General features: G+C 35.4%; 1 protein-coding gene across 1 annotated transcript in view; it reads left to right on the top strand.

Annotated features, from left to right (window-relative positions):
* The window catches only part of LOC134718287 (protein fem-1 homolog A-like), a 50034-nt gene that overhangs the window by 15893 nt on the left and 7409 nt on the right, over nt 1-26732 (top strand). The window contains exons 2-7 of the mRNA XM_063580779.1: nt 3258-3281; nt 4225-4338; nt 13157-13258; nt 14047-14148; nt 14939-15037; nt 15807-15908. Of these exons, the coding sequence (XP_063436849.1) occupies nt 3258-3281; nt 4225-4338; nt 13157-13258; nt 14047-14148; nt 14939-15037; nt 15807-15908 (543 nt within the window). The remainder of the gene's footprint in view (nt 1-3257; nt 3282-4224; nt 4339-13156; nt 13259-14046; nt 14149-14938; nt 15038-15806; nt 15909-26732) is intronic.

Here is a 26732-nt window from a genome sequence, read left to right as displayed (position 1 = left end):
AGTAAGTTACATATAAGCTAAGCTAAGTTTATCCCTTAAAAGCCTCGTCTCATTGATTTACCATGGTTAATGAAAAATTATTAATTTAATTCAAAAATTAGTTATCATGGCTATGCATTTAGTTTCTGCGCACAGTTTCAAGAGTTCCTTCCCTAGAGGCCACTAAAAATATTTATGATTAATTTTACAAATAACAAACATATTTGCCTTTACATTATACTTTGCTGAACTAGTAATCATTATTGTTTAGCCTTTAGGGGCCAGATCAAGTGTGCCTCTGGGTGCGGAATTTTCTCGCTGTGTTGATGACCCATTGTTGGCCTTTGGCTGTCTCTGCTCTCTGGTTGGGTTGTTGTCTCTTTGACACATTCCTTGTTTCCATTCTCTATTCTGTTTAATCTGTTTACATGTTTTAAATTTTAAAACTTTTTTTTCAGATTCTGATTGACTGGTGGCAGAAGGGGTATGAATATAAAGTGGCTTTAAGGCCTTGCAGACAGACTTAACAATAACATGCTGAAGTTGCAATAACAGTTTGACGAAGACCCACATGTAATCCCATATTGACGGTTGTAGAACTCGTACCAACAGATTTCACTTTGGGTATTTAATTGTATTGTAATAAGTAAGGGACTTTACTTTAACACGTTTCTTTAAAATTACATAATCTTCAGTTTGCATGCTCAGATTGAAAAAGTATTGCTTACGAGCTTCACTGTTCGACTTTCTTTCTCGCCTTGTAAAAGTAGTTAAACAGGTTTTTTTCCATTGTTATGCATTGTACCTGTGCAATAATTTCACGACTTGAAACTTGAAATTTCGTATGAAATGATTACTGTCAAGTATGAAAATTTTGTAATCTCTTTAAAACATATATAATGTCATTCCAAAAACATTTCTGCCTCGAAAAACACAAAAACTGGCACAGAAACACTTCTATATGTACTGGAGTCTGGATGTGTAAACTTTTTATCAGGATCTGAAAATCATAATATTGAGTATGCTAAAAATAAGTATTATTAAACATATTAAAGCTTGGACGGTAAATAGCTTAACATATTTTGTATAGTTTCATCACTCGATGCATAAAATTGAGAATGGAAATTGGGAATGTGTCAAAGAGACAACAACCCGACTATAAAACAGACAACAGCAGAGTCCGTCATAGGTATTTTTATCGTTCGGCTGCTGTCCTGTGCAATATCTCCGATTATATAAATCCTCTGGATCATAGTGGGTGCAATATTACCTATTAACATGATTAACATGATTAAGTTAGCAATACGACGATGATGTATGAGTGCCAATTTGAGATATCTTTCCATTCAATACACAATCTAGTAAAGTAATCAATCGTAGGTTCGTTGCTGAAAACTGAAAAGTAAGCTATAAAGTGACCAAAAATTATTTGTGTAAAATAACATAAAAAAAACCAGCCTTATTTTATATACAAAAATAGAAATTTTTATATCCAATGCATAAAAGAAATATAGTAGGTTTATAGGTGTAAAGGTGCAATTTTCACAAAACATATCAAATTTCCAACGTTGTCGAACATAAACATGGATAACATCATTAATGATTTTATTAAGATTGACAAATGTTCGAGTCCGAGTCCGATTAAAATAAAAAAAAAATCTTATATCTCCATTTGAAAAAAAATCTTAGCAAAGACGAAAACCATATGAAACAACAGTTGTTTTCCACTACCGTCAGAGCAAAGGGAACAGTTTGAAAGTGCCAAATAATGAAATATGTCAAAAATCAATACTTTTTTGTAAACACTGTGATGTATGTAAATACTTTATAATGGAAACCCGAACTTCTGAGGGATGTTTATATACAAAAATAAGGAGATGGGGTATGATTGCCAAATGGGACAACTATCCACTTAAGCACAAATAAAGTGGATGTAAGTAATGATAGGCAACTGTAATGCCTTCAACAATGAGAAAACCCCATACAGTATAGTCTGCTATTAATGGCCACGATTGATGATTATACGCTATTGTCTCTTAAAGACAAATATATAAACACATTTTGTCCTCGATTTAAATTACTTTTTAAACATAATAGTAGGTGCAATATATATTTTTAAACTCAAAAAGTTTAGTGACCCCATCAGATACTTGACAAACTCTTAGTCTTCGTCTTTTGTATGAACACAAAATTCATGGATCACACATTTCTCTTTAACTATCTATACGAAAGTTTCTGCACTCATGAATATTAGCATCGGCTGTAATCGACGGCTAACTTTACACTTATATGTTTGTCTGATGTGTAATTGTGTTTTTCACTGTTACTTTGTTTCGTTGCTGTCTGGTGGACAAATACATGAATTCTGCATGTCATCATCAAACACGTGAATAGCTATATATCTGGTAAATCAAACACTTTTACTTCGCATAGAAAGAACTCTTCATTAATCTGAGCATGGAACAAATACTTTATATCACGAACTATAAATGTGGATACAAAAAATGAAAAACTAAGCGAAATTGTTAATCCCACATTGCACGACAAAATGTGTTGTATTTAAGTAAGTAGCATATGTTCTTGGTTGATTGTAAACACGTAGTAGTCCATAATGCATTGTTGCTCATTTAGTGGATTGGTAAAAAAAAAACAGGTAACAATAAATTGCGTCACACGTAAATAAACAATTACACGTGCGAGAACATAAGTATGCTAATTCATGCATTTCCATATAAGGTAGTGTCCCTGACCTGAGTAATGATAACATCAAAATTTCTTTTTGGCTTTTTTTTAAAGTCATGTGTGTTATGAAGGTAGATGTCACAGTTGTTATGTGGTAATTCATTTTTGCTGTGTGTGTTAATGTTTATTTTTTTACATGATCCTGTTTGTGTTTCAGATTTGCAAATATCATTTTCATTATTAATTAAAAATGTACTTTCAATAAATTTTAGGGAGGAAGCTTGATGGTTTTTGGCATTCCCTCTTAATTAGAAAATAATCTATTATAAATATTCAATCAGAATCCAAATTCAGAGCTGTTTTAAGCTTAAATGTTGTGTCCATACTTGTTCAACTGTTCAGGGTTGACCTACATTGTATGCAGGAAAATCCAGTTTGCTGTCACTTGACAGCCTCTTGTTCTTACTGTTGAAGGCCGTACCGTTGGCTATAATTGCTTACATCCACTTCATTTGAACTTAAGTTGATAGTTGTCTCATTGGTAATCATATCTCCTTATTTTTATCAATATACAATGATTTCATTTTCTTTTACAGGATATAATGGCAAGTTGGGATGAGGTAAGTTTTTCTTCTTAAAAGTCAGTGTCATGTGACCTATGTCATGTGTCCCATGTTGTCTATAAACTGTACAGAAAGATACAGGTGTGTAGTAATGTATTCTCAGAGTCAGTCAGTGTCATGTGACCTACAAAATGTATGTCATGTGATCTATGTTGTCTACAAACTGTACATAAAGATACAGGCGTGCAGTATTCTCAGAGTCAGTCAGTGTCATGTGACCTATGGCATGTGACTTATGTTGTCTATAAAATGTACATAAAGATACAGGTTTGTAATATTCTCAGAGTCAGTCAGTGTCATGTGACCTATGTCATGTGACCTATGTTATAAAGATACAAGCGTGCAGTATTCTCAGTGGGAGAACAGGAGAAATCAAAATGACTACAGTGAACAGAATTTCAATATACAAAATTCCAGGAGACAAAAAAAAAAGAAACGTAAGATATTGTAGGACATTCATAACTCTTTAAGTTGAAGAGAATCTGACAACGCCATAGAAAAAATGAAAAACAATCAAAATTCAACGGTCTACATTAGTCAGTTCAGGGCCTTTTATAGCTGACTATGCCATATGGGCTTTGATCATTGTTGAATCCTGTACAGTGACCTATAGTTGTTATTTTCTGTGTCATTTTGTCTATTTTGTTGAATTGTCTCATTGGCAATCATACCAGTTTTACCACGTCTTCTTTTTATATTCAAAACATTACATAAAAAACTAAAGACCGAGCAACACAAACCTCAACAAAAACTTAGGCTGATCTCAAAACTGATGCATAATACAATTGTCTAAAGACTTTTCTAAAAAAAAACTCTGAAATTATACACAACATTTCACACCTTCTTGGTAATCACTGTATTTGGTATAAACTTTTGAAACTGTAAAAATGTAGCTTGTTAAATTCAATTATTACATTTATGATACATTTGTATGTTCTAGAGGAAAATAGATTTGTTTTGCTTACAGAAACTTCTTACAGCTGCAGAGAATGGGAATATAAAAGAGGTAGAATTATGTGTAAAGAACAGAGCTAACTTGGAATGTAGAAATTCTGTAAGTAAAATAAAATGTTTAACACATTCACAGATATTTATTATATATAGTACACATAATGTGGATCAGTTAAACACTGCCCTTGTCAGTGTTCAATGATTCAGTGTACATTCTAGTTATTGCAATACTCTTGTCTTCAAAATATTAAGAAACATAGTATTATGATATATTGTGATTAACTTTATTACACTGATAAATATCACTCCAGTTTGTATGTCAAAGAGTTGCTGTCTGATACTTCGTAACTGTAAACAATTGAAATATTGATTTACTTTATTACACGTAACATAGTATTCTACACAAAAAACATTACTTTGGTCCCAAAACAATCTTGCATGACCATGACTTGAGACATGACACCTGATCATACAACATTCATTAACCACTCCTGTACTGAATATGACAATGGACACCTGATCATACAACATTCATTAACCACTCCTGTACTAAACATGACATGTGACACATGATTATACAACATTCATTTACCACTCCTGTACTGAACATGACATGTGACACCTGACCATACAACATTCATTTACCACTCTTGTACTAAACATGACATGTGACACTGATTATACAACATTCATTTACCACTCCTATACTGAACATGACATGTAACACCTGATTATACAACATTTATTTACCAATCTTGTACTGAACATGACATGTGACACCTGATCATACAACATTCATTAACCACTCCTGTACTGAACATGACATGTGACACCTGATTATACAACATTCATTAACCACTCCTGTACTGAACATGATATGTTACATCTGATTATACAACATTCATTTACCACTCCTGTACTGAACATGACATGTGACACCGTATCATACAACATTCATTTACCCCTCTTGTACTGAACATGACATGTAACACCTGATCATACAGCATTCATTTACCACTCCTGTACTGAACATGACATATATGCATGAAACACCTGATCGTACAACCTGCATTCTCCACTACAGTACTGAACATGACATGTGACACATTATCATACAACATTCATTTACCCCTCTTGTACTGAACATGACATGTAACACCAGATCATACAACATTCATTTACCACTCTTGTACTGAACATGATATGTGACACCTGATTATACAACATTCATTAACCACTCCTGTACTGAACATGATATGTAACACCTGATTATACAACATGCATTTACCACTCCAGAACTGAACATGACATGTGACATCTGATCATACAACATGCATTTACCACTCCAGTACTGAACATGACATGTGACATCTGATCATACAACATTCATTTACCACACTTGTACTGAACATGACATGTGACACCACATCATACAACATGCATTTACCACTCCTGTACTGAACATGACATGTGACACCTGATCATACAACATTCATTTACCACTCCAGAACTGAACATGACATTTGACACCTGATCATACAACATTCATTTACCACTCAAGAACTGAACATGACATGTGACACCTGATCATACAACATGCATTTTCCACTATTGTACTGAACATGATATTTAACACCTGATTATACAACATTAATTTACCACTCCTGTACTGAACATGACATGTGACACCTGATCATACAACATTCATTTACCACTCCAGAACTGAACATGACATGTGACACCTGATCATACAACATGCATTTACCACTATTGTACTGAATATGATATGTAACACCTGATTATACAACATTCATTTACCACTCCTGTACTGAACATGACATGTGACACCTGATCATACAACATGCATTTACCACTCATGTACTTAACATGACATGTGACACCTGATCATACAACATGCATTTACCACTCCTGTACTGAACATGACATGTGACACCTGATCATACAACATGCATTTACCACTCCTGTACTGAACATGACATGTGACACCTGATCATACAACATGCATTTACCACTCCTGTACTGAACATGACATGTGACACCTGATCATACAACATGCATTTACCACTCCAGTACTAAACTTGATATGTAACACTTGATTATACAACATTCATTAACCACTCCTGTACTGAACATGACATGTGACACCTGATCATACAACATGCATTTACCACTCCAGTACTAAACTTGATATGTAACACTTGATTATACAACATTCATTAACCACTCCTGTACTGAACATGACATGTGACACCTGATCATACAACATGCATTTACCACTCCTGTACTGAACATGACATGTGACACCTGATCATACAACATGCATTTACCACTCCTGTACTGAACATGACATGTGACACCTGATCATACAACATGCATTTACCACTCCAGTACTAAACTTGATATGTAACACTTGATTATACAACATTCATTAACCACTCCTCTACTGAACATGACATATATGCATGTAACATCTGATTATACAACAATCATTTACCACTCCTGAACTAACATGTCATGTGACACCTTATCATACAACATTCATTTACCCTCTTGCACTGAACATGACATGTAACACCTGATCATACAGCATTCATTTATCACTCATGTACTTAACATGACATATGACACCTTATCATACAACAATCATTTACCCCTCTTGTACTGAACATGACATGTAACACCTGATCATACAACTTTTATTTACCACTCTTGTACTGAACATGACATATGACACCTGATTATACAACATTTATTAACCACTCCTGTACTGAACATGATATGTAACACCTGATTATACAACATGCATTTACCACTCCAGAACTGAACAAGACATGTGACACTTGATCATACAACATGCATTTACCACTCCAGTACTGAACATGACATGTGACATCTGATCATACAACATTCATTTACCACTCTTGTACTGAACATGACATGTGACACCACATCATACAACATGCATTTACCACTCCTGTACTGTACATGACATGTGACACCTGAACATACAACATTCATTTACCACTCCAGAACTGAACATGACATGTGACACCTGATCATACAACATGCATTTACCACTATTGTACTGAACATGATATGTAACACCTGATTATACAACATTCATTTACCACTCCTGTACTGAACATGACATGTGACACCTGATTATACAACATTCATTAACCACTCCTGTACTGACAATGATATGTAACACCTGATTATACAACATGCATTTACCACTCCAGAACTGAACATGACATGTGACACCTGATCATACAACATTCATTTACCACTCTTGTACTGAACATGACATGTGACACCACATCATACAACATGCATTTACCACTCCTGTACTGAACATGACATGTGACACCTGATCATACAACATTCATTTACCACTCTTGTACTGAACATGACATGTGACACCTGATCATACAACATGCATTTACCACTATTGTACTGAACATGAGATGTAACACCTGATTATACAACATTCATTTACTACTCCTGTACTGAACATGACATGTGACACCTGATCATACAACATGCATTTACCACTCCTGTACTGAACATGACATGTGACACCTGATCATACAACATGCATTTACCACTCCTGTACTGAACATGACATGTGACACCTGATCATACAATATGCATTTACCACTCCAGTACTAAACATGATATGTAACACCTGATTATACAACATTCATTAACCACTCCTGTACTGAATATGACATGTGACACCTGATCATACAACATTCATTTACCACTCCTCTACTGAACATGACATGTGACACCTGATCATACACCATGCATTTACCTCTCCTGTACTTAACATGACAAGTGACACCTGATCATACAACTTGCATTTACCACTCCAGTACTGAACATGGCTTGTGCCATCTGATTATACAACTTTCATTTACCACCCTTGTACTAAACATGACATGTGACACCTGATCATACAACATTAATTTACCACTCCTGTACTGAACATGACATGTGACACCTACATAATGTCACTCTTAAACTCAACACCAACATGTGACATAGCAATGACACTCTTATACTCAACACCAACATGTGACATAGCAATGACATTATTACACTCATCACAAACAAGTGACAGATCACACTTATAGGCAATGCAAACTTGCAAAAAATAAACATGGCTTAATGCAGTTCTTTACTTATACTCACCACAAACATATTCCATTGCTATATTACTCTTATACTCACCACAAACATACACCATTGCTATATTACCCTTATACTCACCACAAACATACGCCATTGCTATATTACCCGTATACTCACCACAAACATACACCATTGCTATATTACCCTTATACTCACCACAAACATACACCATTGCTATATTACCCGTATACTCACCACAAACATACACCATTGCTATATTACCCTTATACTCACCACAAACATACACCATTGCTATACCATTGCTATATCACCCTTATACTCACCACAAACATACACCATTGCTATATTACCCTTATACTCACCACAAACATACACCATTGCTATATTACCCTTATACACACCACAAACATAAACCATTGCTATATTACCATTATACACACCACAAACATACACCATTTCTATATTACCCTTATACTCACCACAAATATACACCATTGCTATATCACCCTTATACTCACCACAAACATACACCATTGCTATATTACCCTTATACTCACCACAAACATACACCATTGCTATATTACCCTTATATACACCACAAACATACACCATTGCTATATTACCATTATACACACCACAAACATACGCCATTTCTATATTACCCTTATACTCACCACAAACATACACCATTGCTATATTACCCTTATACAGACCACAAACATACACCATTGCTATATTACCATTATACACACCACAAACATACACCATTTCTATATTACCCTTATACTCACCACAAACATACACCATTGCTATATCACCCTTATACTCACCACAAACATTCACCATTGCTATATTACCCTTACACTCACCACAAACATACACCATTGCTATATCACCCTTATACACACCACAAACATACACCATTGCTATATCACCCTTATACACACCACAAACATACACCATTGCTATATCACCCTTATACACACCACAAACATACACCATTGCTATATCACCCTTATACTCATCACAAACATACACCATTGCTATATTACCCTTATACTCACCACAAACACACACCATTGCTATATTACCCTTATACTCATCACAAACACACACCATTGCTATATTACCCTTATACTCATCACAAACATACACCATTGCTATATTACCCTTATACTCACCACAAACATACACCATTGCTATATTACCCTTATACTCACCACAAACATACACCATTGCTATATTACCCTTATACTCACCACAAACATACCCCATTGCTATATTACCCTTATACTCACCACAAACACACACCATTGCTATATCACCCTTATACTCATCACAAACATACCCCATTGCTATATTACCCTTATACTCACCACAAACACACACCATTGCTATTTCACCCTTATACTCATCACAAACATACACCATTGCTATATTACCCTTATACTCACCACAAACATACACCATTACTATATTATCCTTATACTGACCACAAACATACACCATTGCTATATTACCCTTATACTCACCACAAACATACACCATTGCTATATTACCCTTATACTGACCACAAACATACACCATTGCTATATTACCCTTATACTCACCACAAACATACACCATTGCTATAATACCCTTATACTCATCACAAACATACACCATTGCTATATTACCCTTATACTCACCACAAACATACACCATTGCTATATTACCCTTATACTGACCACAAACATACACCATTGCTATATTACCCTTATACTCACCACAAACATACAGCATTGTTATATTACCCTTAAACTCACCTCAAACATACAGCATTGCTATATTACCCTTATACTGACCACAAACATACACCATTGCTATATTACCCTTATACTCACCACAAACATACACCATTGCTATATTACCCTTATACTCATCACAAACATACACCATTGCTATATTACCCTTATACTGACCACAAACATACACCATTGCTATATTACCCTTATACTCACCACAAACATACACCATTGTTATATTACCCTTAAACTCACCACAAACATACAGCATTGCTATATTACCCTTATACTCACCACAAACATACACCATTGCTATATTTACCCTTATACTCACCACAAACATACAATATTGTTATATTACCCTTATACTAACCACAAACATACACCATTGCTATATTACCCCATATACTCACCACAAACATACACCATTGCTATATCACCATTATACTCACCATAAACATACACCATTGCTATATTACCCTTATACTCACCACAAACATACACCATTGCTATATTACCCCATATACTCACCACAAACATACACCATTGCTATATCACCATTATACTCACCACAAATATACACCATTGCTATATCACCATTATACTCACCACAAACATACACCATTGCTATATTACCCTTATACTCACCACAAACAAACACCATTGCTATATTACCCTTATACTCACCACAAGCATACACCATTGCTATATTACCCCATATACTCACCACAAACATACACCATTGCTATATTACCCCATATACTCACCACAACCATACACCATTGCTATATTACCCCATATACTCACCACAAACATATACCATTGCTATATTACCCTTATACTCACCACAAACATACACCATTGCTATATTACCCCATATACTCACCACAAACATACATCATTGCTTTATTACCCCATATACTCACCACAAACATACACCATTGCTATATTACCCTTATACTCACCACAAACATACACCATTGCTATATTACCCTTATACTCACCACAAACATACACCATTGCTATATTACCCTTATACTCGAAACAAACATACACCATTGCTATATCACCCTTATACTCACAACAAACATACACCATTGCTATATTACCCTTATACACATCACAAACATACACCATTGCTATATTACCCTTATACACACAACAACACATACACCATTGCTATATTACCCTTATACACACCACAAACATACACCATTGCTATATTACCCTTTACTCACTACAAACATATACCATTGCGATATTACCCTTACACACATTACAAACATACACCATTGCTATATTACCCTTATACTCATCACAAACATACACCATTACTATATTACCCTTATACTCACCACAAACATACACCATTGCTATATTACCCTTATACTCACCACAAACATACACCATTGCTATATTACCCTTATACTCACCACAAACATACACCATTGCTATATTACCCTTATACTCACCACAAACATACACCATTGCTATATTACCCTTATACTCACCACAAACATACACCATTGCTATATTACCCTTATACTCACTACAAATATATACCATTGCTATATTACCCTTATACACATCACAAACATACACCATTGCTATATTACCCTTATACTCACCACAAACATACACCATTGCTATATTACCCTTATACACATCACAAACATACACCATTGCTATATCACCCTTATACTCACCACAAACATACACCATTGCTATATTACCCTTATTCTCCCGACAAACATACACCATTGCTATATTACCCTTATACACACCACAAACATACACCATTGCTATATTACCCTTATACTCACCACAAACATACACCATTGCTATATTACCCTTATACACATCACAAACATACACCATTGCTATATCACCCTTATACTCACCACAAACATACACCATTGCTATATTACCCTTATACTCATCACAAACATACACCATTGCTATATTACCCTTATACTCACCACAAACATACACCATTGCTATATTACCCTTATACACATCACAAGCATACGCCATTGCTATATTACCCTTATACTCACCACAAACATTCACCATTGCTATATTACCCTTATACACATCACAAACATACACCATTGCTATATTAACCTTATACTCACCACAAACATACACCATTGCTATATTACCATTATACTCTCTACAAACATACACCATTGCTATATTACCCTTATACTCACAACAAACATACACCATTGCTATATTACCCTTATACTCACCAGAAACATACACCATTGCTATATTACCCTTATACACAACAACTCATATGATTTGAAGCAGCTGGTAGACAACCAACATTTTACACGGAAATATCACTAAATAATTTCTTAGCTTTGATCATTATTTTTAATAGACACAAAATACTGTTAATCAGATAGGTTTAATGGAGAACACATATTTGTTAGAATTATATAAAGTGGGGTCTCATTTTATTTATAACACAGAACTGAATCAGATAGTTAAGGTTTCATTTTGTTTCCTGATGAAAAATTAATTTGTAAACATCTGATTTTAATGAGAAGTTGATGAGAACAAGTTGTGTTAACTTCTTTAGTTAGATAATGTTAATTCTACAGATCTTATGTAAAACATCTTTTAAAAATAACAAATACTTGGCAGAATTATATAAAGTGGGGTCTTATTTTTCTTGTCTCTTCGTACTGAATCAGAAAATATAACTCGTTTTAATGTTTCTGAAAAAAAAAAAATGTTTTTACCTGACAGTTCTGATTTAAGTTCTGACATCTCACAATAAAACATGTTGTTTATTTGTTGTTTATGTAGAATATAAATAAAAGTGTGACTGGTCATTTTATTCAGTTTTGACCACTGATTCATGTGATATGTAGTTTGTTTATATTTATTACACATTATTGTCCAGTTTATTACACAAGTTTTGATGTCTGTTATATGTTGATATTACAGATTGGATTGACACCATTAATGTTGGCAGCTAAGTACGGACACCTGGAGGTTGTGACTTACCTGGTCACTCACGGCAGTCAGTTAGAAGCTACATCCACCTTGGTAATGATAGATATAATCATCTTACTCTGACCAAACATCACTTTATACAGAATCTACACAAAATCATGTTGTTAATCAGACAGGTTTAATGGACAACAAATATTTGTTAGAATTATATAAAGTGGGGTCTCATTTTATTCGTAACACAGAACTGAATCAGATAGTTAAGGTTTTATTTTGTTTCCTGATGAAAAATTATTTTGTAAACATTTGATTTTAATAAGAAGTTGATGAGAAAAAGTTGTAATAACTTCTGTAGTCAGATAATATTAATTCTACAGATCTAATGTAAAACATCTTTTAAAAATAACAAATATTTGACAGAATTATATAAAGTGGGGTCTTATTTTTCTTGTCTCTTCGTACTGAATCAGAAAATATAACTCGTTTTAATGTTTCTTGAATTTTTTTTTTTTTAACTTTTGATCATTGTACGTAATCATTGTTAATCAGACAGGTTTAATGGACAACAAATATTTGTTAAAATTAGATAAAGTGGGGTCTCATTTTAATTGTCTTGTCCAGCTGAGTCCATTGATATAAATATTGTTTATGTTTCTAGAAAAAAAGTTTTTATTTAACCTGACAGTTCTGATGGAAGTTCTGACATCACAACAAAACATGTTGTTTATTTGTTGTTTATGTAGAATATAAATAGAAGTGTGACTGGTCATTTTATTCTGTTTTGACCACTGATTCATGTGATATATATTTTGTTTATATTTATTACACAACATTGTCCAGTTTATGACACAAGTTTTGATGTCTGTTATATGTTGATATTACAGGCTGGATTGACACCATTAATGTTGGCAGCTAAGTACGGACACCTGGAGGTTGTGACTTACCTGGTCACTCACGGTAGTCAGTTAGAAGCTACATCCACCTTGGTAATGATAGATATAATCATCTTACTCTGACCAAACATCACTTTATACAGAATCTACAGAAAATCATGTTGTTAATCAGACAGGTTTAATGGACAACAAATATTTGTTAGAATTATATAAAGTGGGGTCTCATTTTATTCGTAACACAGAACTGAATCAGATAGTTAAGGTTTTATTTTGTTTCCTGATGAAAAATTATTTTGTAAACATTTGATTTTAATAAGAAGTTGATGAGAAAAAGTTGTAATAACTTCTGTAGTCAGATAATATTAATTCTACAGATCTAATGTAAAACATCTTTTAAAAATAACAAATATTTGACAGAATTATATAAAGTGGGGTCTTATTTTTCTTGTCTCTTCGTACTGAATTAGAAAATATAACTCGTTTTAATGTTTCTTGAATTTTTTTTTTTTTAACTTTTGATCATTGTACGTAATCATTGTTAATCAGACAGGTTTAATGGACAACAAATATTCGTTAAAATTAGATAAAGTGGGGTCTAATTTTAATTGTCATGTCCAGCTGAGTCCATTGATATAAATATTGTTTATGTTTCTAGAAAAAAAGTTTTTATTTAACCTGACAGTTCTGATGGAAGTTCTGACATCTCACAATAAAACATGTTGTTTATTTGTTGTTTATGTAGAATATAAATAGAAGTGTGACTGGTCATTTTATTCTGTTTTGACCACTGATTCATGTGATATATATTTTGTTTATATTTATTACACAACATTGTCCAGTTTATGACACAAGTTTTGATGTCTGTTATATGTTGATATTACAGACTGGAATGACACCATTAATGTGGGCGGCTGTGAGAGGACACCTGGAGGTGGTGACTTACCTGGTCACTCACGGCAGTCAGTTAGACGCTACATCCAAGGTAATGATAGATATAATCACCTTACTCTGACCAAACATCACTTTATACAGAATCTACACAAAATCATGTTGTTAATCAGACAGGTTTAATGGACAACAAATATTTGTTAGAATTATATAAAGTGGGGTCTCATTTTATTCGTAACACAGAACTGAATCAGATCGTTATGGTTTTATTTTGTTTCCTGACGAAAAATTATTTTGTTAACATCTGATTTTAATGAGAAGTTGATGAGAACGAGTTGTGTTAACATCTTTAGTTAGGTAATGTTAATTCTACAGATCTAATGTAAACCATCTTTTAAAAATAACAAATACTTGACAGAATTATATAAAGTGGGGTCTTATTTTTCTTGTCTCTTCGTACTGAATCAGAAAATATCACTCGTTTTAATGTTTCTTGAAAAAAAGTTTTTTTTTTAACTTTGATCATTCTACTGAATCAACATAAAATCATGTTGTTGATCATACATGTTAAATGGTCAACAAATACTTGTTTGACTTATATAAAGTGAGGGTTGCTATTATTTGACTTGTTACACTTATATAATTAAGAGTTTAATTTTTTTTTACCTGTTTTGTTTCACTGAATTAGAAAATATGCATTGAATTTATATATCTTAATCTCCCATTTAATAGTTTATACACTAATATAATTGGATATTTTCTTACCCGATGTTATATTTCTTACATTTGGTAAATTGTTTTACTCCTCTCATGATTTTGTTATCACACACCATTAACATGTTTATATTTTTATATTGTTATAGTATGGGGAAACAGCTTTACATCATGCTGCTCAGTTTGGAGGGATTGATGTAACAAAATGTTTAGTAGATCAAGGATGCAGTCCTTGGGTGAAATCATTGGAGGTAACATTTCGTTTTATTCTTATTGGATAGATATATATTTTATTCTCTAAAAACTTAATACAAGTCAACAGAGAAAGTACAATTTCAGTATAAATACATGTACAAAAGTTGAGGGTAAACAGATGCAGATAAAATATAATAAAGTACAACTTTATGATGAAATACCTGTATAATAAACAGGTTAAACTAAATATGAAGAAATCAGTCTGTGCTTAACGTTTACATGGAGGGACTAACCTTTTTATTAATACACTTAAAACTGATTGTTTTTTTAGCTCACCTGGCTCAAAGGGCCAAGTGAGCTTTTCTCATCACTTGTCGTCCGTAGTCCGTGGTCGTTAACTTTTACAAAAATCTTCTCCTCTGAAACTACTTGGCCAAATTAAACCAAACTTGGCCACAATCATCATTGACACGCCAAACCAACCAAGATGGCCGCCATGGCTAAAAATAGAACATAGGGGTAAAATGCAGTTTTTGGCTTATAACTCAAAAACCAAAGCATTTAGAGCAAATCTGACATGGGGTAAAATTGTTAATCAGGTTAAGATCTATCTGCCCTGAAATTTTCAGATAAATCGGACAACCCGTTGTTGGGTTGCTGCCCCTGAATTGGTAATTTTAGGGAAATTTTGCTGTTTTTGGTTATTATCTTGAATATTATTATAGATAGAGATAAACTGTAAACAGCAATAATGTTCAGCAAAGTAAGATTTACAAATAAGTCAACATGACCAAAATGGTCAGTTGACCCCTTTAGGAGTTATTACCCTTTAAAGTCAATTTTTAACCATTTTTGTAAATTTTAAATATCTTTTACAAAAAACTTCTTCTCTGAAACTGCTGGGCCAAATTAATCCAAACTTGGCCACAATCATCTTTAGGGTATCTAGTTTAAAAAATGTGTGGCGTGACCCGCTAAACTAACCAAGATGGCTACCATGGTTAAAAATAGAACATAGGGGTAAAATGCAGTTTTTGGCTTATAACTCAAAAACCAAAGCATTTAGAGCAAATCTGACATGGGGTAAATTTGTTTATCAGGTCAAGATCTATCTGCCCTGAAATTTTCAGATGAATCAGATAACATGTTGTTGGGTTGCTGCCCCTGAATTGGTGATTTTAGGGAAATTTTGCTGTTTTTGGTTATTATCTTGAATATTAATATAGATAGAGATAAACTTGAAACAGCAATAATGTTCAGCAAAGTAAGATTTACAAATAAGTCAACATGACCAAAATGGTCAGTTGACCTCTTTAGGAGTTATTGCCCTTTAAAGTCAATGTTTAACCATTTTTCGTAAATTTTAAATATCTTTTACAAAAATCTTCTCCTCTAAAACTGCTGGGCCAAATTAATCCAAACTTGTCCACAATCATCTCTAGGGTATCTAGTTTAAAAAATGTGTGGCGTGACACGCCAAACCAACCAAGATGGCCACCATGGCTAAAAATAGAACATAGGGGTAAAATGCAGTTTTTGGCTTATAACTCAAAAACCGAAGCATTTAGAGCAAATCTGACATGGGGTAAATTTGTTTATCAGGTCAAGATCTATCTGCCCTGAAATTTTCAGATGAATCAGATAACATGTTGTTGGGTTGCTGCCCCTGAATTGGTGATTTTAGGGAAATTTTGCTGTTTTTGGTTATTATCTTGAATATTAATATAGATAGAGATAAACTTGAAACAGCAATAATGTTCAGCAAAGTAAGATTTACAAATAAGTCAACATGACCAAAATGGTCAGTTGACCTCTTTAGGAGTTATTGCCCTTTAAAGTCAATGTTTAACCATTTTTCGTAAATTTTAAATATCTTTTACAAAAATCTTCTCCTCTAAAACTGCTGGGCCAAATTAATCCAAACTTGTCCACAATCATCTCTAGGGTATCTAGTTTAAAAAATGTGTGGCGTGACACGCCAAACCAACCAAGATGGCCACCATGGCTAAAAATAGAACATAGGGGTAAAATGCAGTTTTTGGCTTATAACTCAAAAACCGAAGCATTTAGAGCAAATCTGACATGGGGTAAAATTGTCAATCAGGTTAAGATCTATCTGCCCTGAAATTTTCTGATAAATCGGACAACCCGTTGTTGGGTTGCTGCCCCTGAATTTGTAATTTTAGGGAAATTTTGCTGTTTTTGGTTATTATCTTGAATATTAATATAGATAGAGATAAACTGTAAACAGCAATAATGTTCAGCAAAGTAAGATTTACAAATAAGTCAACATGACCAAAATGGTCAGTTGACCCCTTTAGGAGTTTTTGCCCTTTAAAGTCAATGTTTAACCATTTTTCGTAAATTTTAAATATCTTTTACAAAAATCTTCTCTGAAACTGCTGGGCCAAATTATTCCAAACTTGTCCACAATCATCTCTGGGGTACCTAGTTTAAAAAATGTGTGACGTGACCGCCAAACCAACCAAGATGGCCGCAAAGGCTAAAAATAGAACATAGGGGTGAAATACAGCTTTTGGCTTAAAGCTAAAAAACCAAAGCATTTAGAGCAAATCTGACACGAGTAAATTTGTTTATCAGGTCAAAAACTATCTGCCCTGAAATTTTCAGATGAATCAGAGAACCCTGTGTTGGGTTGCTGTCCCTGAATTGGTAATTTTAAGGAAATTTTGCTGTTTTTGGTTATTATCTTGAATATTATTATAAATAGAGATAAACTGTAAACACCAATAATGAACAGCAAAGTAAGATTTACAAATAAGTCAACATGACCAAAATGGTCAATGGACCCCCTGAGGAGTTATTGTCCTTTATAGTCAATTTTAAACAATTTTCATAAAATTTGTAAATTTTTAACTACTGGTAACATTTTCCACAGAAACTACTGGACCAAGTTCATTATAGATAGAGATAATTGTAAGCAGCAAGAATGTTCAGTAAAGTAAGATGTACAAACATATCACCATCACCAAAACACAACTTTGTCATGGATCCATCTGCTTCCTTTGTTTAATATTCACATAGACCAAAGTGAGCGACACAGGCTCTTTAGTGCCTCTAGTTTTATTAGGGGACAGCCTAGGCTACTAAACTTATATGTCAATAAATGGATACAGTGCTGTAGATTATGATAGTCTCCTGTCCTCAGTGAAATACTTTAAAACTGATGATTTTACTTACTTGTCAGATCATGTACAGATTCAGTTAACATTAAATTGTAATATAAGACAAATTTTTGACCTTAAAAGTCATATAGAAAAAAAAATGGAAAGATTTGAAAACTATTAATGGACTGAAAATTCACAAAATTTGCTTCTTAAAGCTCTTACATCAGAGCATATTAAACACGATATATTATATTTTGAATTCAATAAGTATGAGGGAAATTAGAAAGGGGTTGATGGTGCAACTGAAAATTTAACTAATATTTTTGAAAATATCTCTAAGATTACTTGTAAAATATCAAAAAGATTTAAAAGTAAGAGAAAAAAATATAAACAGGTATGGTCAGACAATTGTGTCTTTGAGACAAAAAAAGAAATAAACTTGGTTGGAAATAAACGTAAAAAATGTCCAAATAATCAACTTAAACAGAAATATTTTGAATTGTTAAAAAGTTCTAAAAAAATGGTAAAATTTTAATAAGCACAATACAGAGAGAAGATATTTAACTCGTTGACAGAAAGTTTTGATAAGAAACCTAAAGATTATTGGGAAATACTTAAAGGAATGAAAAACAAAAACAATGTTGGTAATGAAGTACCAAAAATTTTAAAAGACGAAGAAAAAAATATGAAGCATATTCAGGACCAAGAAAAACCCACATTTGTAAATATAAAATAGAAAGAGGAAATAGAAAAAAACAACTTGTTAATAATGAAAAGAACATTACATTTAATAAAGAAACAGATGCTCCAATAAAATACTCAGAAATAAAAAACGTCATTAGTAAGCTTAAAAAAAAAAGCAATCATACACTACCGACCAACGTCCCACTAATCATATACTACAAACATACCTTCCACCAATCATACACTGCCAACATACCTTCCACCAATCATGCACTACCAACCTACCTTCTACCAAGCATACACTACCAACCTACCTTCCACCAATCATACACTACCAACAAACCTTCCACCTATCATACACTCCCAACCAACATACCTTCCCCCAATCATCAACAACCAACATACCTTCTACCAATCATACACCACCAACATACCTTCCACCAATCATACACCACCAACATACCTTCCACCAATCATACACTACCAACAAACCTTCCACCAATCATACACTACCAACATACCTTCCACTAATCATACACTACCAACATACCTTCCCCCAAGCATGAACAACCAACATACCTTTCACCAATCATACACAACCAACATACCTTCCACCAATCATACACTACCAACATACCTTCTACCAATCATACACTACCAACCAACATACCTTCCCCCAATCATCAACAACCAACATACCTTCCACCAAGCATACACCACCAACATACCCTCGACCAATCAAACACTACAAACATACCTTCCACCAATCATACACCACCAACATACCTTCCACCAATCATACACTACCAACAAACCTTCCCCCAATCATCAACAACCAACATACCTTCCACCAATCATACACCACCAACATACCTTCCACCAATCATACACCACCAACATACCTTCAACCAATTATACACCACCAACATACCTTTCACCAAGCATACACAACCAACATACCTTCCACCAATCATGCACTACCAACATACCTTCCACCAATCATACACCACCAACATACCTTCCACCAATCATACACCACCGACATACCTTCCACCAATCATACACCACCAACATACCTTCCACCAATCATGCACTACCAACATACCTTCCACCAATCATATACACTAACATACCTTCCACCAATCATACACTTCCAACATACCTTTCACAAATCATACACCACCAATATACCTTCCACCAATCATACACCACTAACATACCTTTCACCAAGAAATACCACCAACATACCTTCCACCAATCATACACCACCAACATACCTTTCACCAATCAAACACCACCAATATACCTATCACCAATAATACACCACCAATATACCTTCCACCAATCATACACTACCAACATACCTTCCAACAATCATACACCACCAACATACCTTCTACCAATCATACACCACCAACATACCTTTCACCAATCATACACCACCAATATACCTTCCACCAATCATACACCACCAACATACCTTCCACCAATCATACACCACCAATATACCTTCCACCAATATACCTTCCACCAATCATACACCACCAACATACCTTCCACCAATCATGCACTACCAACATACCTTCCACCAATCATACACTACCAACATACCTTCCACCAATCATACACCACCAACATACCTTCCACCAATCAAACACCACCAACATACCTTCCACCAATCATACACTACCAACATACCTTCTACCAATCACTACCAACCAACATACCTTCCCCCAATCATCAACAACCAACATACCTTCCACCAATCATACACCACCAACATACCTTCCACCAATCATACACCACCAACATACCTTCCACCAATCATGCACTACCAACATACCTTCCACCAATCATACACTACCAACATACCTTCCACCAATCATACACCATTAACATACCTTCCACAATCATACACCACCAATATACCTTCAACCAATCATACACTACCAACATACTTTCCACCAACCATACACTACCAACCAACATAACTTCCCCCAATCATACACTACCAACATACCTTTCACCAATCATACACCACCAACATACCTTCCACCAATCATACAACACCAACATACCTTCAACCAATCATACACTACCAACATACCTTCCACCAATCATACACTACCAACATTCCTTCCACCAATCATACACTACCAACATACCTTCTACCAATCATACACTACCAACATACCTTCCACAAATCATACACTACCAACATACCTTCCACCAATCATACATTACCAACCTACCTTCCACCAATCATACACTACCAACATACCTTCCACCAATCATACACTACCAACATTCCTTCCACCAATCATACACTACCAACATACATTCAACCAATCATACACCACCAACATACCTTCCACCAATCATGCACTACCAACTTACCTTCGACCAATCATGCACTGCCAACTTACCTTCTACCAATCATACACTACCAACATACCTTCCACCAACCATACACTACCAACATACCTTCCACCAATCATACAACACCAACATACCTTCCACCAATCATGCACTACCAACTTACCTTCCAACAATCATACACCACCAACATACCTTCCAACAATCATGCACTGCCAACTTACCTTCTACCAATCATACACTACCAACATACCTGCCACCAACCATACACTACCAACATACCTTCCACCAATCATACACTACCAACAAACCTTCCACCTATCATAAACTACCAACCAACATACTTTCCACCAACCATACACTACCAACATACCTTCCACCAATCATGCACTACCAACATACCTTTCACCAATCATACACCAACAACATACCTTCCACCAATCATACACTACCAACATACCTTCCACCAATCATACACTACCAACATACCTTCTACCAATCATACACTACCAACATACCTTCCACCAATCATACACTGCCAATATACCTTCCACCAATCATACACCACCAACATACCTTCCACCAATCATACCCTACCAACATACCTTCTACCAATCATACACTACCAACATACCTTCCACCAATCATACACTGCCAATATACCTTCCAACAATCATACACCACCAACATACCTTCCACCAATCATACACTACCAACATACCTTCCCCCAATCATACTCTACCAGCATACTTTCCACCAACCATACACTACCAACATACCTTCCCCAATCATACACCACCAACATACCTTCCACCAATCATGCACTACCAACATACCTTTCACCAATCATACACCAACAACATACCTTCCACCAATCATGAACTACCAACATACCTTCCACCAATCATACAACACCAACATACCTTCCACCAATCATACACCACCGACATACCTTCCACCAATCATACACTACCAACATACCTTTCACCAATCATACACCACCAACATACCTTTCACCAATCATACACCACTAACATACCTTCTACCAACCATGCACTACCAACATACCTTTCACCAATCATACACCACCAACATACCTTTTATTAATCATGCACTACCAACATACCTTCCACCATTCATACACCACCAACATACCTTCCACCAATCATACACTACCAACATACTTTTCAACAATCATACACTACCAACATACCTTTCACAAATCATACACTACCAACATACCTTCCACCAATCATGCACTACCAACATACCTTTCACCAATCATACACCACCAATATACCTTCCACCAATCATACACTTCCAACATACCTTCTACCAATCACACTCTACCAACATACCTTCCACCAATCATACACAACCAACATACCGTCCACCAATCATAAACAACCAACATACCTTCCACCAATCAAACACTACCAACATACCTTCCACCAATTATACTCTATCAACATACCTTCCACCAATCAAACACTACCAACATACCTTCCACCTATCATACACTACAAACATACCTTTCACGAATCATACACTACCAACATACCTTCCACCAATCATACTCTACAAACATACCTACTGCCACTCATAATCTTTCAACAGACTTTCTACCAATCATATACTTCTTACATATCTCACCAAGCATACACTACCAACCTACTTTCTACCAATCATACGTTGCCACCATACTATCAACCAATCATACACTACCAACCTACCATTTACCAATCTTACACTACTAACATACCTTCTACCAAATTTACAAACATGCCTTCCACCAATCATATACTACTTACACACCTTCAACCAATTATACACAACCAACATACCTTCCACAAATCATACACCACCAACATACCTTCCACCAACACACCCTACACCAATCATACACTACTGACACAACTACCATCTCATCATACTCTACCAACACACCCTACACCAATCCTACACTTCTGCCACAACTACCATCTCATCATACTCCACCAAAATACCCTTAACCAATCATACACTACTGACACAACTACAATCTCATCATACTCCACCAACACACCTAACACCAATCCTACATTACTGACACAACAAACATCTCATCATACTCCACCAACACACCTAACACCAATCCTACACTTCTGACACAACAACCATCTCATCATACATCACCAACACACTTAACACCAATCCTACATTACTGACACAACAAACATCTCATCATACTCCACCAACACACCTAACACCAATCCTACACTACTGACACAACTACCGTCTCATCATACTCTACCAACACACCCTACACCAATCATACACTACTGACACAACTACCATTTCATCATACTCCACCAACACACCTAACACCTATCCTACACTACTGACACAACTACCATCTCATCATACTCCACCAACACACCTAACACCAATCCTACACTACTGACACAACTACCATCTCATCATACTGCACCAACACACCTAACACCAATCCTACACTACTAACACAACTAACATCTCATCATACTCTGCCAACACACCCTACACCAATCCTACACTACTGACACAACTACCATCTCATCATACTCCACCAACACACCCTACACCAATCCTACATTACTGACACAACAAACATCTCATCATACTCTACCAACACACCCTACACCAATCATACACTACTGACACAACTACCATTTCATCATACTCCACCAACACACCTAACACCAATCCTACATTACTGACACAACTACCATCTCATTATACTCCACCAACACACCCTACACCAATCCTACACTACTGACACAACAAACATCTCATCATACTCTACCAACACACCATACACCAATCATACACTTCTGCCACAACTACCATCTCATCATACTCCACCAACACACCCTACACCAATCATACACTACTGACACAACTACCATTTCATCATACTCCACCAACACACCTAACACCAATCCTACACTACTGACACAACTACCATCTCATCATACATCACCAACACACCTAACACCAATCCTACACTACTGACACAACAAACATCTCATCATACTCTACCAACACACCCTACACCAATCATACACTCTGCCACAACTACCATCTCATCATACTCCACCAACACACCCTACACCAATCATACACTACTGACACAACTACCATCTCATCATACTCTACCAACACACCCTACACCAATCATACACTTCTGCCACAACTACCATCTCATCATACTCCACCAACACACCCTACACCTATCCTACACTACTGACACAACTACCATCTCATCATACTCCACCAACACACCTAACACCAATCATACACTACTGACACAACTACCATCTCATCATACTCCACCAACACACCCTACAACAATCATACACTACTGACACAACTACCATTTCATCATAATCTACCAACACACCCTACACCAATCATACACTACTGACACAACTACCATTTCATCATACATCATCAACACACCTAACACCAATCCTACAATACTGACACAACTATCATATCATCATACATCACCAACACACCTAACACCAATTCTACATTACTGACACAACTACCATCTCATCATACTCCACCAACACACCCTACACCAATCCTACACTACTGACACAACTACCATCTCATCATACATCACCAACACACCTAACACCAATCCTACACTACTGACACAACTACCATCTCATACTCCGCCAACACACCCTACACTAATCATACACTACTGACACAACTACAATCTCATCATACTCCACCAACACACCTAACACCAATCATACACTACTGACACAACTACCATCTCATCATACTCCACCAACACACCTAACACCAATCCTACACTACTGACACAACAAACATCTCATCATACTCTACCAACACACCCTACACCAATCATACACTACTGGCACAACTACCATCTCATCATACTCTACCAACACACCTAACACCAATCCTACACTACTGACACATTTACCATCTCATCATACTCTACCAACACACTTGACACCAATCCTACACTACTGACACAACAGCCATCTCATCATACTCCACCAACACACCTAACACCAATCCTACATTACTGACACAACTACCATCTCATCATACTCTGCCAACACACTTAACACCAATCGTACATTACTGACACAACTACCATCTTATAATCTACCAACACAACTAACACCAATCATACACTACTGACACAACTACCATCTCATCATACTCCACCAACACACCCTACACCAATCATACACTACTAACACAATTACCATCTCATCATACTCCGCCAACACACCTAACACCAATCCTACACTACTGACACAACAACCATCTCATCATGCTCCACCAACACACCCACACCAATCCTACACTACTGGCACAACTTCCATCTCATCATACTCTACCAACACACCCTACACCAATCATACACTACTGACACAACAACCATCTCATTATAATCACCAACACACCTAACACCAATCCTACATTACTGACAAAACTCCAATCTCATTATACTCAACCAACACAGCTAACACCAGTCAAACACTACTGGCACAACTACCATCTCATCATACTCATCCAACACACCCTACACCAATCATACACTACTGACACAACAACCATCTCATTATAATCACCAACACACCTAACACCAATCATACACTACTGACACAACTACCATCTCAT

Source organism: Mytilus trossulus, chromosome 5, assembly GCF_036588685.1.
Source record: "Mytilus trossulus isolate FHL-02 chromosome 5, PNRI_Mtr1.1.1.hap1, whole genome shotgun sequence".
NCBI classification, from domain to species: Eukaryota; Metazoa; Mollusca; class Bivalvia; order Mytilida; family Mytilidae; genus Mytilus; species Mytilus trossulus.
This window is presented reverse-complemented; position numbering and strand designations above follow the sequence as displayed.